The 17750-nt window shown below is 33.7% G+C and overlaps 1 protein-coding gene across 1 annotated transcript in view; it reads right to left on the bottom strand.

Annotated features, from left to right (window-relative positions):
• Positions 1 to 3210: 3210 nt before the first annotated feature.
• LOC150102433 (uncharacterized) overlaps positions 3211 to 17750 on the bottom strand; it is a 135256-nt gene continuing 120716 nt past the window's right edge. Inside the window, exons 12-14 of the mRNA XM_090399589.1 lie at positions 16189 to 16199; positions 10419 to 10595; positions 3211 to 7347 (exon numbers count right to left, since the gene is read on the bottom strand). Coding sequence (XP_090255715.1) covers positions 4852 to 7347; positions 10419 to 10595; positions 16189 to 16199 — 2684 coding nt within the window. The 3' untranslated portion in view covers positions 3211 to 4851. The remainder of the gene's footprint in view (positions 7348 to 10418; positions 10596 to 16188; positions 16200 to 17750) is intronic.

Here is a 17750-nt window from a genome sequence, read left to right on the forward strand (position 1 = left end):
AGGCTTTAGAAAAAGCAACTGACACAATGAAAAATGAAAAGTTGGTCCTTGTTGGGGATCTAAATAGAGTAGGAAATGATTGTGAGACATACAAAAATATTTTGGGAAAATTTGGAGAAAAGAGCAAAGCTAATAATAATGGCAAATATCTGTTGGATTTCTGCTCAGGACATGGACTGGTTATTACTAACACCATGTTCCAACATAAAAATGTGCACAAATTCACATGGAGAGAAGAGGCTAGGAATAAGAAAAGTCTCATTGACTATGTTATTGTTGATAGTGATGTTTTCTCTTGGTGCAGGACACCAGAGTGTACAGAGGATTTGAAATTGGAAGTGATCACTATTTAGTCTTGAGCAGGATAAAATTGAATTTCATATTGAAAAGAATAACATGTAAGAAAGTTTTAAAGCGAATAAAAGTTGAGCAGCTCTCAGATGTGAACTGTAGACTAAAATACAGAAATATTATTGAAAAGAAAATGAAAGAGTTTGAGAACAGGAATCAAACCTTGGAGATCCAGTGGCAAACTCTGAAGGAAACATTGATTGATTCTGCCAGAGAGGCATGTGGTGAGGTTGTGTGCAAGGATAAAAAAATCAGAACTCCCTGGTGGACACAGGAAGTTAAAGAGGCAGTGAAGGAAAAGAAGAAAGCATTTCAAAAGTTCCTGGCAAATAAGTCAGCTTTTACTCTTACAGAATACAGAGACAAATGTAAGAAAGCTAAACAGTGTGTAAAACTAGCTAAACAAAAGTCATGGGAGGACTTTGGCAAGAATATAGAAAATAAATATCAAGAAGGTGGCAAAATATTCTGGAGGTTGTTGAAGAAGCTTAGGAATGGAGGAAAGAGTGCTGTAAAAGGAATTAGAGATGATAAAGGTGAAATGAAAACAGGAGAAAAAGATATCCTTGAAGTATGGAGTAATTACTTTGAAAAACTGCTAAATGAAACAAGCAGTGATGACAGAACAGTGATAAAAAACACTGACCAGGCATGCAGTCAGGAATACATATCCATACTTGAAGTCGAAAACGCCATCAAATGCTTGAAATGTGGAAAGGCAGCAGGAGTAGATGATATTCGACCAGAAATGCTGAAGTATGGTGGTATAAGAGTCTTACAGTGGCTGCACTGCATAGTTCAGAAAGCCTGGACAGAGGGACGAATTCCTGATGATTGGAGTAGAGCTCTCATAGTACCCATATATAAAAAGGGAAATAAAACTGAATGTGAGAATTACAGAGGTATTTCCCTGCTGAGTGTTCCTGGCAAGATCTATGCAAGTATACTTGAGAAACAGTTGAGAAGAATTGTGGAAGAAAAGCTTGGTGAAGAACAAGCTGGATTCAGGCCAAATAGAGGCTGTCAGGATCAGATCTTCACTTTACGACAAATAGTCGAGAAAGCATGGGAATATAACAAAGATCTGTATTTAAGTTTTGTCGATTTGGAAAAGGCATATGACAAGGTGACAAGAGAGAAGCTATTCAATACGCTGCAGTTATATGGTGTCAATGGGGCATTATATCAAGCAATACAGTCTTCATTTGAGTTGTAAGTCAGCAGTTAGAATTGAAGGAAGTACAGGAAGATGGTTTAATGTTAAATCTGGTGTGAGACAAGGATGTACATTATCCCCTCTGTTATTCATTATCTATATGGATCACATTATGAAGGAATGTGGTATTAAACCTGATATCAAAATTGGAGATGTTAATGTCAGCTCTTTGCTATATGCGGATGATGTTATACTTCTAAATAAATCCGCTACAAGTCTGCAAGATTCTCTGACTAAATTGAATAGCTGTTGTAATAGATATGGTATGAAGGTCAGCAATAAAAAGACAAAGACAATGAAAATAGGCAGAATCATTGAAAATGTCAACTGTGTTGTGAATGGAGAACCTGTGGAACAAGTAAAACATTTCAGCTACTTAGGCACAATTTTTACTGAAGATGGTAAACAAAATATAGAAATAGACAACAGAATCAGCAAAGCTGGTATCGTGGGAAGTCAATTGAATAAATTCATATTGAATAAGAAAGAAATTAGTCGGAACACTAAATTAGCTGTATACAAGACAGTGTTCAAACCAATTTTAACTTATGGATCTGAGAGCTGGGTCAGAAGTGAAACACTTGACCAAAGACTAGAGACTACAGATATGAGAGTCCTGAGAAAGATTAGTGGCGTGAACAGATGGCATCAATGGCAATATCATATTAAAAATGAGGATATTAGGAAAGAACTTGACATTGTCAGCATCCAGGAATGCGTTAGCAAAGCTAATCTCAGATGGTATGGTCACTTAAATAGAATTGGAGAGGAAGGATTAGCAAAACAAGTGTTCTCTGCCAGGTTGGCAGGAAAACGACCCAGAGGAAGACCAAGATATAGGTGGATTGATACGGTACAAAGTGCCTTAGACGATAGAAATATAAGATCTGATAATGTTGGAGTCTTGACAAGTAACAGACTGATTTGGAGGAAAATTGTAGATAGGAAGTTAGTAATGATGTAATTTTTTCATGTAGTACTGTCATATCCTGTACACCCCTTGAGGGTACATGGCAGGAATTTGATGATGATGATTTCCATGAGGAAACTATGGAGAGAGTCTGTAGATAAATAACCAAGTCAATATTGGAACTATGGAATGTTAATTATAAGAAGAGATTAAGAGAATGTAAATGGCAGTTTGGTGGAGAAGCAAAACAGGTGATATGTAAATATTTAAGTTGGTGAAGGAATTTTATTAATTAATACAAAAGGGAATGGGAACATTCACATAGCAAAAGGATACAATTAGAAGAATTAAGTCATCCCCGAAAGTAGCGCGAGTGTGGGAAAGCAAGGATATGATAGTTTTAACAGAGTGGCTAGATGAGTGGAAAGTGCATGAACGAGTTTAAGGCACAATATGATATGTTACTGAATGAATGAAACTACCTGCGATAACTTTACCAACACTATAATGTTCTGTTACTTATAAAAACTTAAGCTTATTAACCAGTTTAGCAAATTGGTCACATCCTTGAATTCAAAACATTTAATTTTAAATAATTCATGTATGAAAAAAGCTTATCTAAATAAAACAAAATACATGTCTGATGAAAGACAAGCATAGTTAAACTACATGTGATTTTTTGTTTTGTTTTGATGATAGCCTGTTAGATAACTCCCAAAATTTATTCATGATAAAATTTATTCATGATATCAAAAACAAAATATATTAATGAATAAATAAATTAACCTTTGAATGTGTCTATACAATGTGAAAGGGGAAAAAAAATATTTTATGATATTTTATAACTAACATTTTTAAGCACAAAGCCAAAGGAAAAAAAAACTATTTCTAATAATATATTATTATTCAGATTATTTACAAAATTAACAGTAGCACTAATTCTTGTAGCAGACAGAACCATCTAGCTGGTAGTTAATATCTGACAGATCTAAAAATATTCCCTTCCCAAAAACAACTGGTGTTTTCTGAGTTTCACCATATTTAGAAATTCTTAAAACCTGTTTTCACTAGGACTGATAATGCTAAATTATGCTTTTCTTCACAATGATCTCCACGATCTCAATGGGAACATATATTTATCATTTCAAATACTTGTTCAATAATCTGCATTAAGCTTTGTGTTTGTGCTAGAGTACAAGCTGTAGCAAAACTCAAAGCAGTTACTACAGACTACTGTCAAACAGGCAGCACGCTTGTTCAACATAACGAAACATGGCATCCATAACAGAGGAGTGTGTAATTTAAAAATGAAAAAAAAAAAACATTAAAAAAAAAACACTATTTTTTATCTTTACAACAAACCAGCAAAATTTTAAATGAAAAACTAACTAATAATTTTATTTCTGTTTACCTTAAATTTTACCACAGTTTTGATATTCTTTTTTCTAATATAAATAATTATCATTTTTAATTATATCAGTACACAGACTATTCTGCATGTCTCTTCATATCATAATCTACACATTAAAATTATGAACACATGCATCTTGTATAAATATAAATCAAAGTTTACATTCCATAACACATATACATGCCCTGCTTATCAAATATAAGCCATGAGCTCAATATTTCTTTTAAAGTTATAACTGATAAACAAGCCAATCAAATCAACAGTTTCATTATAAAAGTATGAAATGGCTACAAAATACTAGTTATTTAACAATAAATGTAAATATACATATGTATATCTCTATTGTATGAAAACTACCAAAAGCACCTACAATCACATGAGAAGTAGAATATAAATGGCCTACCCTGACTAGAAACAAACCCTTTACTAAACTGCATGTTCCCAAAATAACTCATTTTTATTTCTGCATAATTAACAAGGACGATGATACTTGCAGTTGCTTTTGTTTTAATTTTAAAAAAATGCACATTGGACTTTAAAATATATCAAAAAATACTATGACAGTGAGACTGAAGCTGCCTAAATTTTTATAACTAGAAATATATAGATGCAATGTACTTAAACATTAACTTACAGTAAAGAGAAATTTATATACAGTTATTAACTGAAACGATATCTTGATTTCCTTGAAGAACTACATACAATATATAAAACTTGATTTGTACATTCAGTTGCACCTGAAGAAATATGTCCGTATGCAATGTGCAAGATACTAATTGATTTTATTACTTAACATTGCACTACATAAAGGAAAAATTCTGTAAAAATGCAATCCTCCATTTATTTTTTAAGGAACCCATGATATTTTGGCACTTTGCATTTCAGCCACAAGAAGTATAAGGCACATACAACTGGCAGTTGTAAGTGTTAACTTTATCATGTTTGATATTTCAGTGTAACATATTATGCCTGATTTTCTCCTTGAAGCTTGTCCACAACATGTTTAACCCAACCTTTTATCCTAGGTTGAGTCTTGCCTATTACACACATATTTTTGGCATCACCAGATTCCATAACTGTGTTCACTGTTGAGGCAGAATGTTCGGAACTCGTTTCACTTTCTTCACATTCATGACTACCCATTTGTGAAGGCTTTTCCAATTGTGTTTGGCACTGACTAAAATTCCTCAATCCATCAGCAGATAGTCCTATTACATCTTCTTTCTGAAATTTCAAATTCTCCTCCAGAATTCTGAGCCTGTCAATGATTGCTCTATCTACTCGCCGTACACAAACAAGTTCTAGAGGTGTGGATGTAGAGATTTTTTTATTAGGCAATGCAGCTGAATTACTGAGAGGACTGTTTATATTTTTGCCAAAAACTTTTTCTGTTTCATTTCTTTTTTTTGTCGGATATTCTATTGAACTTAAATCTGCATCTTCTGGATCACTATATATTGCTGAATCTCTAAACATATCTTCAGCTAAAGCGCTTTCAATTGCATCAAACGTGCGTTCGTAGTAGCTGTCAGCTGATGACTCGCTATCATCAGATTGGCTGCCATCTGCATCATTACCTTTTGTTGTATGCAAGGTTTTAAATGCAATTTCTGATGTTCTTGACTTATCACCATCACTGGAAGATGTAGCGTTTGATGATTCTGAAAATAAACTGTCTGGCCTCATTTCTGCACTTTTTACACTTCTATTGTGACGTGATGGAATGCAGTTTTTTGGTATGCTGTACTCCGATTCATAAGGACAAGCCATTCGTGCCCCAATAACTGAACTACCTGACTTGTAAACAGGAATACCAACATTAATGTTTGCAAGGGATTTATTATTTTCTTTAGGAATGTCACTTTTTTTTAATCTATGTTTTATTACTGTAGAATAAGCCTTTGCTACAGAATGCACTAATTTAGCAGTAAGAACTTTAGGACTGAGATCCTTTTCACTTCTGATACTAGCACGACTGCTACAGCGACCTAAGGCATGTTCTGATCTGGAATTTTCACTTTCCAAGGAAACGTTTGAATATGAATCAGTATGGTCTAAAGATGGACTGTAGAGAGCTCTTAATCCTGCTAATTTTGAGCTAACACTAGTGAGTACATGTTTCAATGTGGAATATTTGGAAGCAACCTGATGATAGATCTTATGCTCGGGATGTATGGTATTGACATTTTCCATACTTACAGCTGGAGTTGTGGTGCACCCTGTTGTCGTATCCTGTTCTTCATATTCTTCTCTGTGTACAGAAAAGCGATATGAACATTGCTTACAAGGAGAATCTTCAATATATTGTTTGAAATCTTCAGAAAAGTCTGCTTCAGTTGGCTTGTCTGCTGCGATGGTAAAGGGTCTTTGTTCACTATACATTCTAACACGTTTATGGCAACCTGAGGCTTCTGTACTCAAAGCTACACCAATATCATCAGTTGATGAAGAAGGAAATGACTCTTGACCCAACTGAAAACTACGTGGAAGCGAACCACATTTCTTACTACCACTTGCAAAATGCTCTTCTTGCATTTGAAGCCAGGCTGCTGTAGCAATTGGGCTCTCATCTTCTACATGTGAAGGCAGTGATGAAGATATGATTGGTGGCACATCACAGGATTTTGGACTTTGTTTTACTTCTCCACTTGGTAGAGGTGCTTGTTTAAATGATAGTGAATGATGGAGGGAAGCAACTTTGGCTTTTGCCATTCCTGTGAAAGACTGAACTCGTCTAATTGCAGCATTTTGTTTCCATAAAGAAGTCATACTGCTACTATTGCTATTACTACTAAGGTTCTCTACATCCTTTGCTCTTTTATTTTTTTCAGTTCTTGAACTAGTACTACACTCAACTACATTATCAGAGTTTGATCTATGTTGTGGCTCTGGCCTTCGAGCTTTATTTGATCCTGTTTTTATGCCATTATGTACATCACAATTTCCTGTCCTGGAAAATGTGCTTGATGTGGCAACATCCATATTACATTCATTTTCATGTTTACTTGTGCTATCCGTCATATTAGACGCACCTTCATGTGTATGCATATTTTGAGTGGCACGTGAATGAGCAAAAAAGAATGTAACATACTCTCCTGATGGATCATTCACCTCTTTTCGTGCTTTAGATCTCAAAACTCTTGGTGGTGGACGGTATTCCAACAGCCTGCGAACATCAATATGATCAGTAACCTCTTCATTTTCAGTATCTGTTGTTTCTTCGGGAAAGCTCTTCCATGATTTCCATGGAATGCGGCAGTGACGTTCCCTGAATGATGCTTTATGTACATGTGTTCCATTCTGAGTAGACTGTTTTGTCCTATTTTCTAAATTTTTTGGTACATTTCCTTCACCACTACCACGATGTTCAGGAGTAGAATCAGGAAGATGAGACAAGGATTCTTTACTGGAAGATAGGCATCCCATTTCTTGGCTATTTTCTTGTTCCATATCTGTATCCTGAAACAAACAGTGTATTATTAAACTATTGCCCATATACAATATTTACTTTTTCTAGATTACTGAGATTTAATATGAATTATATTTACATAAAATTGATGATTAATTCCATGCTTGAAATGCATGTTTACCAGTGCTATTTTTGCAAAACAATAGGTGTCGGTACTCTTTCTTTGCTAGCAGAAAAGTTAAAAATTAAAACCATACTGTATCTGTATGTCACATGTCACTGTTAATAAAGGTGCTGATATATCGTATTGTTCCAAAAAAAAAAGCACTGATGTTTAGTTAAACTTAAATGGATATATTTAAATAAAATTGCAGATTATTCAATTTAAATATATCTGAAGTATAGTCATGAATACACTTTGCCAAAGTAAATTCTGCAAATGATGTAATTAAGAATTAAATTACATCAATTAATTAACTGTGTAGTGTTACTGCTAACACCACTATAGAATGGTGCGAGAAATTTTGTTCATTCTTCCCATTCCTCTGTAATATGCATGAAATTATTGCATGATGGAATTAACAAAATAAGCAGTATTCTTTGGTGCATTTTGCATATAAGTGTGTGTGTATGTAGTCCTTATCAACCTTCTTATGGGGGGGGCAGTATTCTACTTAACCAGGAAAGTGATTATGGAACAAAGTGCTTTCTTGCCCAGTAAGTATTTTATGACTGAAGGTGTGCATGTTCACAGGGCTAGTTTGCCTGTTTTTGAGGGATGAAAAAACCTGAGTTTCCAGGCAAAAAACCCTCCACTTCTGTATGAGACCATCTACTCACCTTTAGTCAAAAAGACCTGATAAAGTTTCCTCGTGTCATGAACAGTAATCAAACCCAGGTCTTCATCTATACTGATTGAGCTATGGAGGCTCCATGGAAGTGTGTAAGCATAACAAAGCATATTTTTTTTTTTTTTTTTTTTATTTAATCAATGCTATTTTTTATGACTAGTATAAAATGTTAGCAATTTCTGCACTATCTATACCAATGAAACTTTGTACAAAGAAAGAAATTCTATTATGAACCTGCAGATAATCCGAACCAAAAAAATATAATTCCAAACTTAATAGTACTTGGACAATTCCTTCTAATTTTCTCTCCATAAACGGAATTAATTTCATTCTATGCAATATTATCAATATAATGCAGAAATATACACATATATATATTAATTATCAGTAATAAAACAGTTTTATATGTAAGAAGAGTAAAGTAAGTTTTAATAACTTACTTTATTTGTAAGTATTAAACTCCTAAGAAAGCCTCAAGCTATAAAAATTTAATGGAGGATGTTTTGATGCCACAGAATTGATCTCTACCTTGAGGTATATTAATAAGTTATTTAAAAAGAAGAAAATTGTGTAAAAACTGCAACTACCTAAATAAGTTGCCAGTTATCTTTCAATACAGAACAACTATCAGATTATCAATTCCCTCCCCCTTCCCACCACCAACATATTCCTCTTGGGATGGATAAGGAGAAAACTATTAAAACTATTTTATGTTCTAATTCAACTAGCTTTTTTTAATAGTTCCTTTTAGAAAGAAAACATTGAATTGCTTCTTATAATGTCTGTAGTTCTTATTACCAGCTTGTCATCAGTCAGTTGTAGCATGGGTTTTGCAAGTGTTGAGAAATCCGCAACCTCACACAACAATAAAAGGTTACTGAGTCCTGAAATTTGAAATGTGCTAAAATGATAGAAAAAAGGGAGAAAAAAAAAATAATGGTGAGGCATATGTATCATGTCTGTCAATCCAAATTTGTTGAGGTTTGGCATGTTTCTTAGGACTGAGGCTGATTCTATGAATAGTCTTTCAAATTTATACTTGCTGCAGTGTATTACTGTGGCTTTCTTCCACCGTATTCTGAACACTTCTAGGTAACTTTGGATTGATTCCTTCCCTGGGGACAGTGAAAATCTTCCATCTGAAAACATTTAAAGCATGGAGGAGTATGCAAAAGAAATGCAATCTGCTTAGCTACTATTGCTGGCCTTTTTTTTTTTTTTAAATGCTTTTCCCCCCTTTCTGTATACTAAAAATGTTACTTAAATTCTTATGAGACTGTATTCCTTTATTAAAACTTATTTTTTTTAAAGAAATTATAGGTATGAAAGAAGAAGGAACAATGATAAGACAGTCTTAAATGCCAGACTGACATTCTCATAATAATGGCTTATCAGATTTTGGACAGGTTAAGGTCACACTCATTTAAGATGGAAATGTTATAGAGTTGTGGCTGACTCCAAGCCTGGTCTCAGATTTCAATCTTAATTCTGTGTAATAAGGAAATTTTTCCACACTACATCTGATGAAGGTCAATAGCATGGTCTGCAACTTCTGAGCAGTCAGCATAAAAATAAAGTACTGGACATATTTTATGTTTATCCATGCAGATGTTGGTAATTCTTCCAGCATGACAAAAGTAAGCCAGTTTTCAAGAGAATGGAATGATGGAGAGGTTCTGTTGGTTGGTGGGAAGATAAAGATAATGGTAGATAATTTTTGTTAAGGCCTAAAAAAGATTTTTGATTTTTTTTTATATTTTTAGAGGCTCTCTTTTTTTTTTTTGTAATTAGGGTTCAGGGATGGGGAGGCAGGGCATGCATTTTCTTAAGAAAGTGCCATGGATAAGGTAGATTATTTTTGCTTTCTCATGTACACATAATGTAAATGATTTATCCAATCATATATTTTATCATAGTTATCCATGCTTAATTCCAATTAGAAAAATTAACTGTTAAGCTGATTACTGGATTAGCAAATAGAAAGATTAGAAGGTTATTATACATCACTTGCTTAATAGTATTATGCAGAATGCTATTACACAAATCTATGAATACATTAGATTTGAAGAGTTTAATTACATCTCAGATTTCTTCTCCCATAAAATAATTTGTTTCATTTGGGCTCAAAGAACTGCTGTTCTTTCTATAACAACAGACCAGATATCACAAGATTTTTAAACCTGTTATGGTAATTTGATTCATAAACAAAGTCACAAAACAAGCTTAGCTTTTCATTATTAAAAGTCAGTTATTCATTATTATACACTTACCTGCTGTGCTGCTGAACTGAAGCTAGCATTAGTGCTATTATTTTTAGAACTAGATCTATCAAGGCTTACATTATCATCACTCGTTGGCCTATTAGTTTCTGAATGCACAGCTTCTGCATACATAGACAAATCTGGATGATCATTTAGACTTCTGTTTCTTCGATTACCTGCCGGAGACTAAAAATACATTCTTCTAAATCACAGATTTAATACAAAATACAGCAAATGTGCACTATAGGGAATGCCATTATAAAAAAATGATATGCTATAATGTTTAGACAAACCTTTATAGCAGCAATGCAGTCTCAGTACTGAAAACAGCGAATGATAACTGCATTTACTACATAAATGTTAACTGATTTTGAAATGCATATATTGTATCCCAAAACTGTGCATTCATCAAACATAGCTGCATTTATTATTTAACTACATTTAAACAGCACAACAGCCATGTTGAAGAAATGTGATAGCATGGTGATGGATATGAAAGAATGACACAATGCTTTAGATGCAGGGCAGCTTCACCTAATGTATGCATTAATTGGGTACTAAAAAAACCAAATGTTCAGAACAGAGTATAGTTTGTGGGTAGTGTTGTGGACAGCATCACAGTTTCTACTTTTAAGCTTTAAAACAGGAAACTGAAATATATAGTCAAATATTTTCACCCTCAAGTTTTAACCAGCATTTCAAATGGAATTTGGTTGGAAACAAACTTCATTATTATAATTTAAGTTGTGATAAAAGTGTATAATGCCCCTAAAAACGAGAAGAAAATCAATAAATTTAGTTTAATCCTTTATCCAAGTGTGAGCAAACAAAGTATGCACCTGAAAATATCTTCAGGACTGAGGTGAGGTAAGGTAAGGTAGTACAACACCAGGAAACTCGTAGCAAAGGTGGATCAAGCTCTCAACTCCTTGTCTCAGTATCTTCCATAATGCACAGCACATCTCCTTGCGGACATGTATACTGCTATGCATTAAGGGAAGGGCCACTACCCATACCGGTTTTGACCTTTATTGAGGTCTTGTGAGTGGGAGCCAGGCCAAGGTATGGGTAGTGGCCCTTCCCTTAATGCATAGCAGTATACATGTCTGCAAGGAGATGTGCTGTGCATTATGGGAGATACTGAGACAAGGAGTTGAGAGCTTGATCCACCTTTGCTGCAAGTTGCCTGGTGTTGTACTACCTTACCTCAGTCCTGAAGATATTTTCAGGCGCAAACTTTGTTTGCTCACACTTGGATAAAGGATTAAACTAAATTTATTATAGTTTAACCAAGTGAAAAATAAACTTTCAAAGAGAAGAAAACTGACATATATCCCATGTTCCTCAGATTTCTTATTGAAACAGGAATTGGACTTCAAATCAATGTTTCCAACAGCCATCTTCCATTGCTAATGCCAGTCCCCTTGCGTATCTCTGCTCTTATTTTCAAGGGATTTCAGAATGCATCAGACCTATTCCACTATCAATATCCAAATAACTCACCTTCTGCATGGTTCTTGAACCAAAAATCCTCAATCAAATCACCTAAAGATAAATCATACCCTCTTACAATATGCTTGTTCTTGTAGTCTCTACTCTGGACAAACTGGAAGGTTATAATTGTTACACATTTATTACTGCAAACCACAGTAATCTGGTCTTACACAGCAAGTTATTTCTGTTATTCAGAGGAATCCAACTGAAACACTCAAGTCATCCAAAAAAAACATGGTTTCTATTGGAAACAATCCACAGAAAGTAGTAAAATTCTGCATAGACCTAATCCAAATAGAAATGACAGTTATTGTCTTTCCCAGTGTTGGGAAGTTGTGTTTCCTCCTGAAGACCTCCTAAGTTACACATTTATTACTGCAAACCACAGTAATCTGGTCTTACACAGCAAGCTATTTCTGTTATTCAGAGGAATCCAACTGAAACACTCAAGTCATCCAAAAAAAACATGGTTTCTATTGGAAACAATCCACAGAAAGTAGTAAAATTCTGCATAGACCTAATCCAAATAGAAATGACAGTTATTGTCTTTCCCAGTGTTGGGAAGTTGTGTTTCCTCCTGAAGACCACGTTTTAGGACCATACTACATATTTAATATTGTGCTTTTTTTTTTTAATCAGTTAATTGCTTAAGATTTTTTTTGAAGGTATTCAACTTGTAACACAGTCGTGCACTGATGACCATGTTACAAGTTAAAAATTCTTATCCCCAGTTCTCCAAGAAGCCTGGACTCATCATGGAAGATTTTTTTTATTGTCACACATAAAGCTCATCAAACTTGCCATAAATTCATTTATTGCTTTCACAGTTAACACATTCTTGACAATGCATTCCACTACTCTCCAAGCAAAAACCTACTCTAGTTCCTATCCTCTTACAACCTTGAGTGATGGTCTCTTGTTCTGTTCTGTTCATGTCTTCTTTAAATCTGCAATAAAGCTTTCTTGTATTAATCTGGTACAAATCCTCAGCAACTGGTGTCAACCATATCATTGTCCTTCTTATCTGGGTAGCTTTCTCACCTCATACCCAACATTCCAGAGATCTGACACCACCTTAGTTACTCTTCTCTGGATCCTTTTGACAATCTCATCTCATCAAAAATCATGTAAGCCAAAGCTGCACATACACACAGTCTGTATGTGGCAAGAGTATCGTACAGTGGCACTATAAATTCTTATTGCTACATATCAGTGTCTACTGTATTGTCCACACAATTCTTAAAATGCGATTCCTAAATTTCAGAGGTCAACCCCAAATTTCCTATCTTTTCCACCTTCTCTAATACATTCTCATGAAGTGAATACGGTAGATACTTGCTAATCCCCAGGGACCAGAGAGTTTTTATAGCACAAAGATTGTGGAGGAGAATGCTGCTCCCACCCCACTCCTATGAATAAAAGAAATTATGGGACATAAAACAAAGGAAATGGTGGAAAAAGAATTGATAGCAACCATACATACATTTTTTTTTAAATTTTTCCAAAGGAATCTTGCCAATTTTAATAGCACTTTGTTGCAAGTTTAATATTTAAAATTCTGCAAACAATCATTCAGTCACACCATATCTAATTTTACACCCAAACAGGGACCTATAACACACACACAGTGACCAAATTCTTTTATCATTTTAGTTATCAAAATGCTATTCTCTTGAAAATGAAATGGAGTGAATTATAAAAAAGGAAATTATATTGCAGATTAAATTAGATGTTCCATGCTTTATGAATCTGTACATAAATGTTTTTTAAGCATTAATTTTTTTATTCCCCTGTTTGCTATTGTCACATGGCACACCACTCATGATTGTAAATAAAGTTGTCTTGATAGGTGGACATACTAAATATGCTGAGAGATGCAACAAAAACTGCAGTCCACACAATTCTGTCCAAGCTGAAGGAATGAACATAATAGAATGGGGCCAATCTTTATGTATAGCCATCTATCAAAAGTATCTCCCACAAAATTTTCAAACTGTTATTTGTTTGGGTTTCCAAAGGATCCACCAATAAAAATGGCTACCATTATTAATAGGATGCTAGGTAAAATCTAAATTCTTCCATCTGAAGGATAGGATAACCAAATAACTCATGTTCATGTAAATACAAAATTATTATTTACTAAAATAAAGAGCCAAAAGGCTTCAGTTCAGCGATGCAAAATTATATAAGTAAAATGGATATTAGATCCAAAATTATTTCAAAGCCAAATGTAGAAACTATGAAAGTTTTGTAAAAATAAGTTGATCAGCGAGCTTATGATGGGAATACACTCCCTGGCATTCACAAATTGCCTTAGTGTGGACCACCTAGAAGACAGGCGCTCACCCAAGCATCTATATATTCACCTTCTATTGGTCCATTTTTATAAGGTTCCACTGGCCTGACAGCTGTTTCAATGGTTGGCTCTCCTCAGAGACCAGACAGCAACCTTAAGAGAGCAAAAATTCTCGTTCAGTACTAAGGAACTTGAAATGTCGGATAGGTGTATTTTTCGTAAGCGAACTCTCGGTCGGTGTGCTCAAAGTGCATAACTGTACACTTACTAATATTGAATAGATAGCCATTATCATTTGCCTACACTTCTAGCCTATTCAAATTGCCCTGTAAATGCAGTAGCATCACTGACTGCCCTACCTTTCTTTGCATCATCAGGAAACAGTTGAACTCCTGCTGGATCCTTCCTAATGTCATTAATCACATCCCACTTGACTGTTTATCTTTCACTCTCTTCAATAATTTTCTGATATTCATCCTCACATTCACCTTTTGTCCTTCCAAATTATTCATTCCCAAAACTAACAGTAACTGTCCTGCTTGTTTACTTTTCATATCCAAAGATTTAATTCCTGCTCATATTCCCTCCTAAAAATAAACTTTATGCATGCACTCTCTTATTAATCATAAAAACTCTTGTATCACTTTTGTTGCTTTCTTCTGGCTATCTGTTACTCAATTTGTTTGCATCTTTCCATATTTACAGTCACCATTTGTCTCATATCATTGCATATGCCTCAATTTCATGTTTTCAACTTCAACAATTTTAACCTGCATCCTGTTAATTACATTCACTTTTCTTACTCCCATTTCACTTTCTCATTTCTACATCACCATTGATACTCTCTTGCTCACAGTTGTAACTACTACTGAAAACCTGCTCTTCACCTTATCTTCTGTCAACAGTCACACTCATACATAAAACAGTAACTGTCCTGCATCACAGTTCATTAAAATATGCTTCCTACAAACCCACACCTCATTCCTCTTATTCAGCCTATATACAATGCATACTTACTACACTCCTGACATCAAACCATTCTTAAAAAATGTACACCAATCTGTTCAACCCATGGGCTTCCTTCCACTATCACCTCAATCCTGTCTATTTTCATGATATTGATGTTTTTAATTAACAATGTAAGCATCCTAAATACTAGGAACTCAAATCACTGTAATTCCTGTTATACTAAACAATGCTTCTACACTCAAATAATCCCTAATAAACATAATTTTATCTTTTTTTTATTATTATTATTATTATTTTTTTTTTTTTTTTTTTACCAGACACTAAAAAGCATGTTCCTGTTTTACTGTGTAGCAAGAGCTCACATTGTGGACCTGTAAGAAAATATTTCATTTTATGTAAGTTAAATCAGTCATCCTTTCCTGATATATATATATATATATCCTCCAAGGGGTGTAACAATATGCTATCATACTAGTACATAGAAAGTTTGTTGTTTACTAGCTGTAATCAATAATTTTCTTCTAAATGAATCAGTTATTTTTCAAGTTTCCTACATTGTGGGGTGTTACATTTCAGCTTTCTATGCCACCACTAAAGTAAATCAACATAATGTCAATTACTTGCATATTTAATCAAACACAAGATGAAAGGATATATATATTCTAAATATGCTTTAATCAAAATAACCTATTTCCAGAGTGAAAATATACATGTGAGCTAGCATGAACCCAGCAGCTGAAAGTCGCTCAATATATGACAATCAGTGAATGAAGAAATGGTTGAAGAGATAAGCATGCATAATAATTTTTTAATTAAGTTTAATAAAATCAGTCTTTAATTAGAACAAATATTTATAAAACATTTAAATTTTTTTCTTAAAAATATCAATAAAAATGCACGATATCCAGAATTTACTTTTTCTGCTGAATGATAAATTCACATCACTTACTTATGCCGACCAATTTATGTAATTTATTTCTATTTAATTATATCTGGAAGACTGATTCTTGAAATCCTTACCTTCTTCATTCCTAAAAGAATAATAAAAAAATGGTCTGTTAATAGTGAAAATAAAAAGTATACATGAAATGTTCCTCAAATTATTTCATCAAATAAGTACATTTCACTAAGTAAACACCCTTCACACAAATCAAGTAACATTCACACAATGACAAATTTTTAATTATGCTATGCTTCTAAAAATGCAGACTTACAAAAAATTTCAGTTTCTCCATATTACTAAAAAGTATAGCATTTAAAATTATATGCTAAGCTTATATATATTTTTTCATTACTGGATCCAAACAAAAATTTAAAATTCTACAACATTCAAATTTAAGAAAAACGTTTTTAAGATGTTCATTTTTAATTAAGAGACTTTCAGATAAGAAAGAAAAAAAAAATCTTTAATTCTATAATAACCAGATTTAAAGGCAAAATAAGAGTTTGAACATCCATAGTGCAATCAAATTCAAATCTTTCGAAAGCAAGAAAGATCTGGATTTGCATATGACTCAATTCTATTAATAAAGTTAGCAATGGGTGAAATAAGATCTCATCCTTTCAGAAATCCTAAAATTTACAAATAATCCTAAAATGTAAAAATCTGATTTCCAGTAGGGAAAGGTAATTTTTCAATCTCATGGCAAGATTAATGGATGAAATTCAACTAGGTTATAAATGGCCTATGTTGAATTCCATACCTCAATTCTTACTGCACTGGTTATAAAAATCACTCTTCCTGTTCTTAATTTTAATGTTTCCATTGTACTCCTCAAGACAAAAGATTTCCCTTCTTGCAATAACATTAGCTTCCAGTTTCTAGTGGCACAAATAAATTGCATCTACAGCTGTTGTGGCATCCAAAAAGCTGGATGCCAGTATTTCTTAGAAACACAACTGCTTAACCACTACAAATCCCAAATCCATTCTGGTATGAAATACCTGTTCCATGTGAGGTGATCACCACAAAAAATTCTATATTCCATTAATGGAATATAGAGAAAACAAAAGAAACTAAGTGATTCATGATTTCTCTTCTCACCAATTCAGAGATCATCTCAGTATCTGTTCTGTTCATTGTCTACAAATCACATACTTCCAAGTACACTGTTCAACTAAAACTGCATTGTTTTTATCACTCTCCTCATAACATGTTAAAAAACTAAATAAATCCATATGTGGGAAGATCAGCTATAGTAGTTAACACTAAAGATGAACATAAACTTCTAAAATATTAGGTTATTTCATATAGAGTGATGTGGGCAAATAGACAGCTATATCAGAATAAGCAACTGGACAAAGACATTTATGCATATGGTCTCACAGATGATTCTTATAAAAATAGTGAATTTTTTCAATTCACTAGAGAGGATAGCTGATGAAGAAAAACAAAAAGCTGATTCTTGTTGAAAACCAAAACAGCTGATTAGGAATGAATCCACACATGTTTTGAAAAAATTTGGAGAAGAGAGCTGAGCCAATAATGAAGACAAATGTCTGCTTGCTGGATTGCTATTCAGGACAAGGACTAGTCATTATTAACACCATGCTTTAACATGAAGATGTGCATAAATTCATAG

The sequence above is a fragment of the Typopeltis vanoorti genome, chromosome 10 (genome assembly GCF_054136105.1).
Source record: "Typopeltis vanoorti isolate ZY-2024b chromosome 10, IOZ_Tvanoo_1.0, whole genome shotgun sequence".
In the NCBI taxonomy this organism is placed as follows: domain Eukaryota; kingdom Metazoa; phylum Arthropoda; class Arachnida; order Uropygi; family Thelyphonidae; genus Typopeltis; species Typopeltis vanoorti.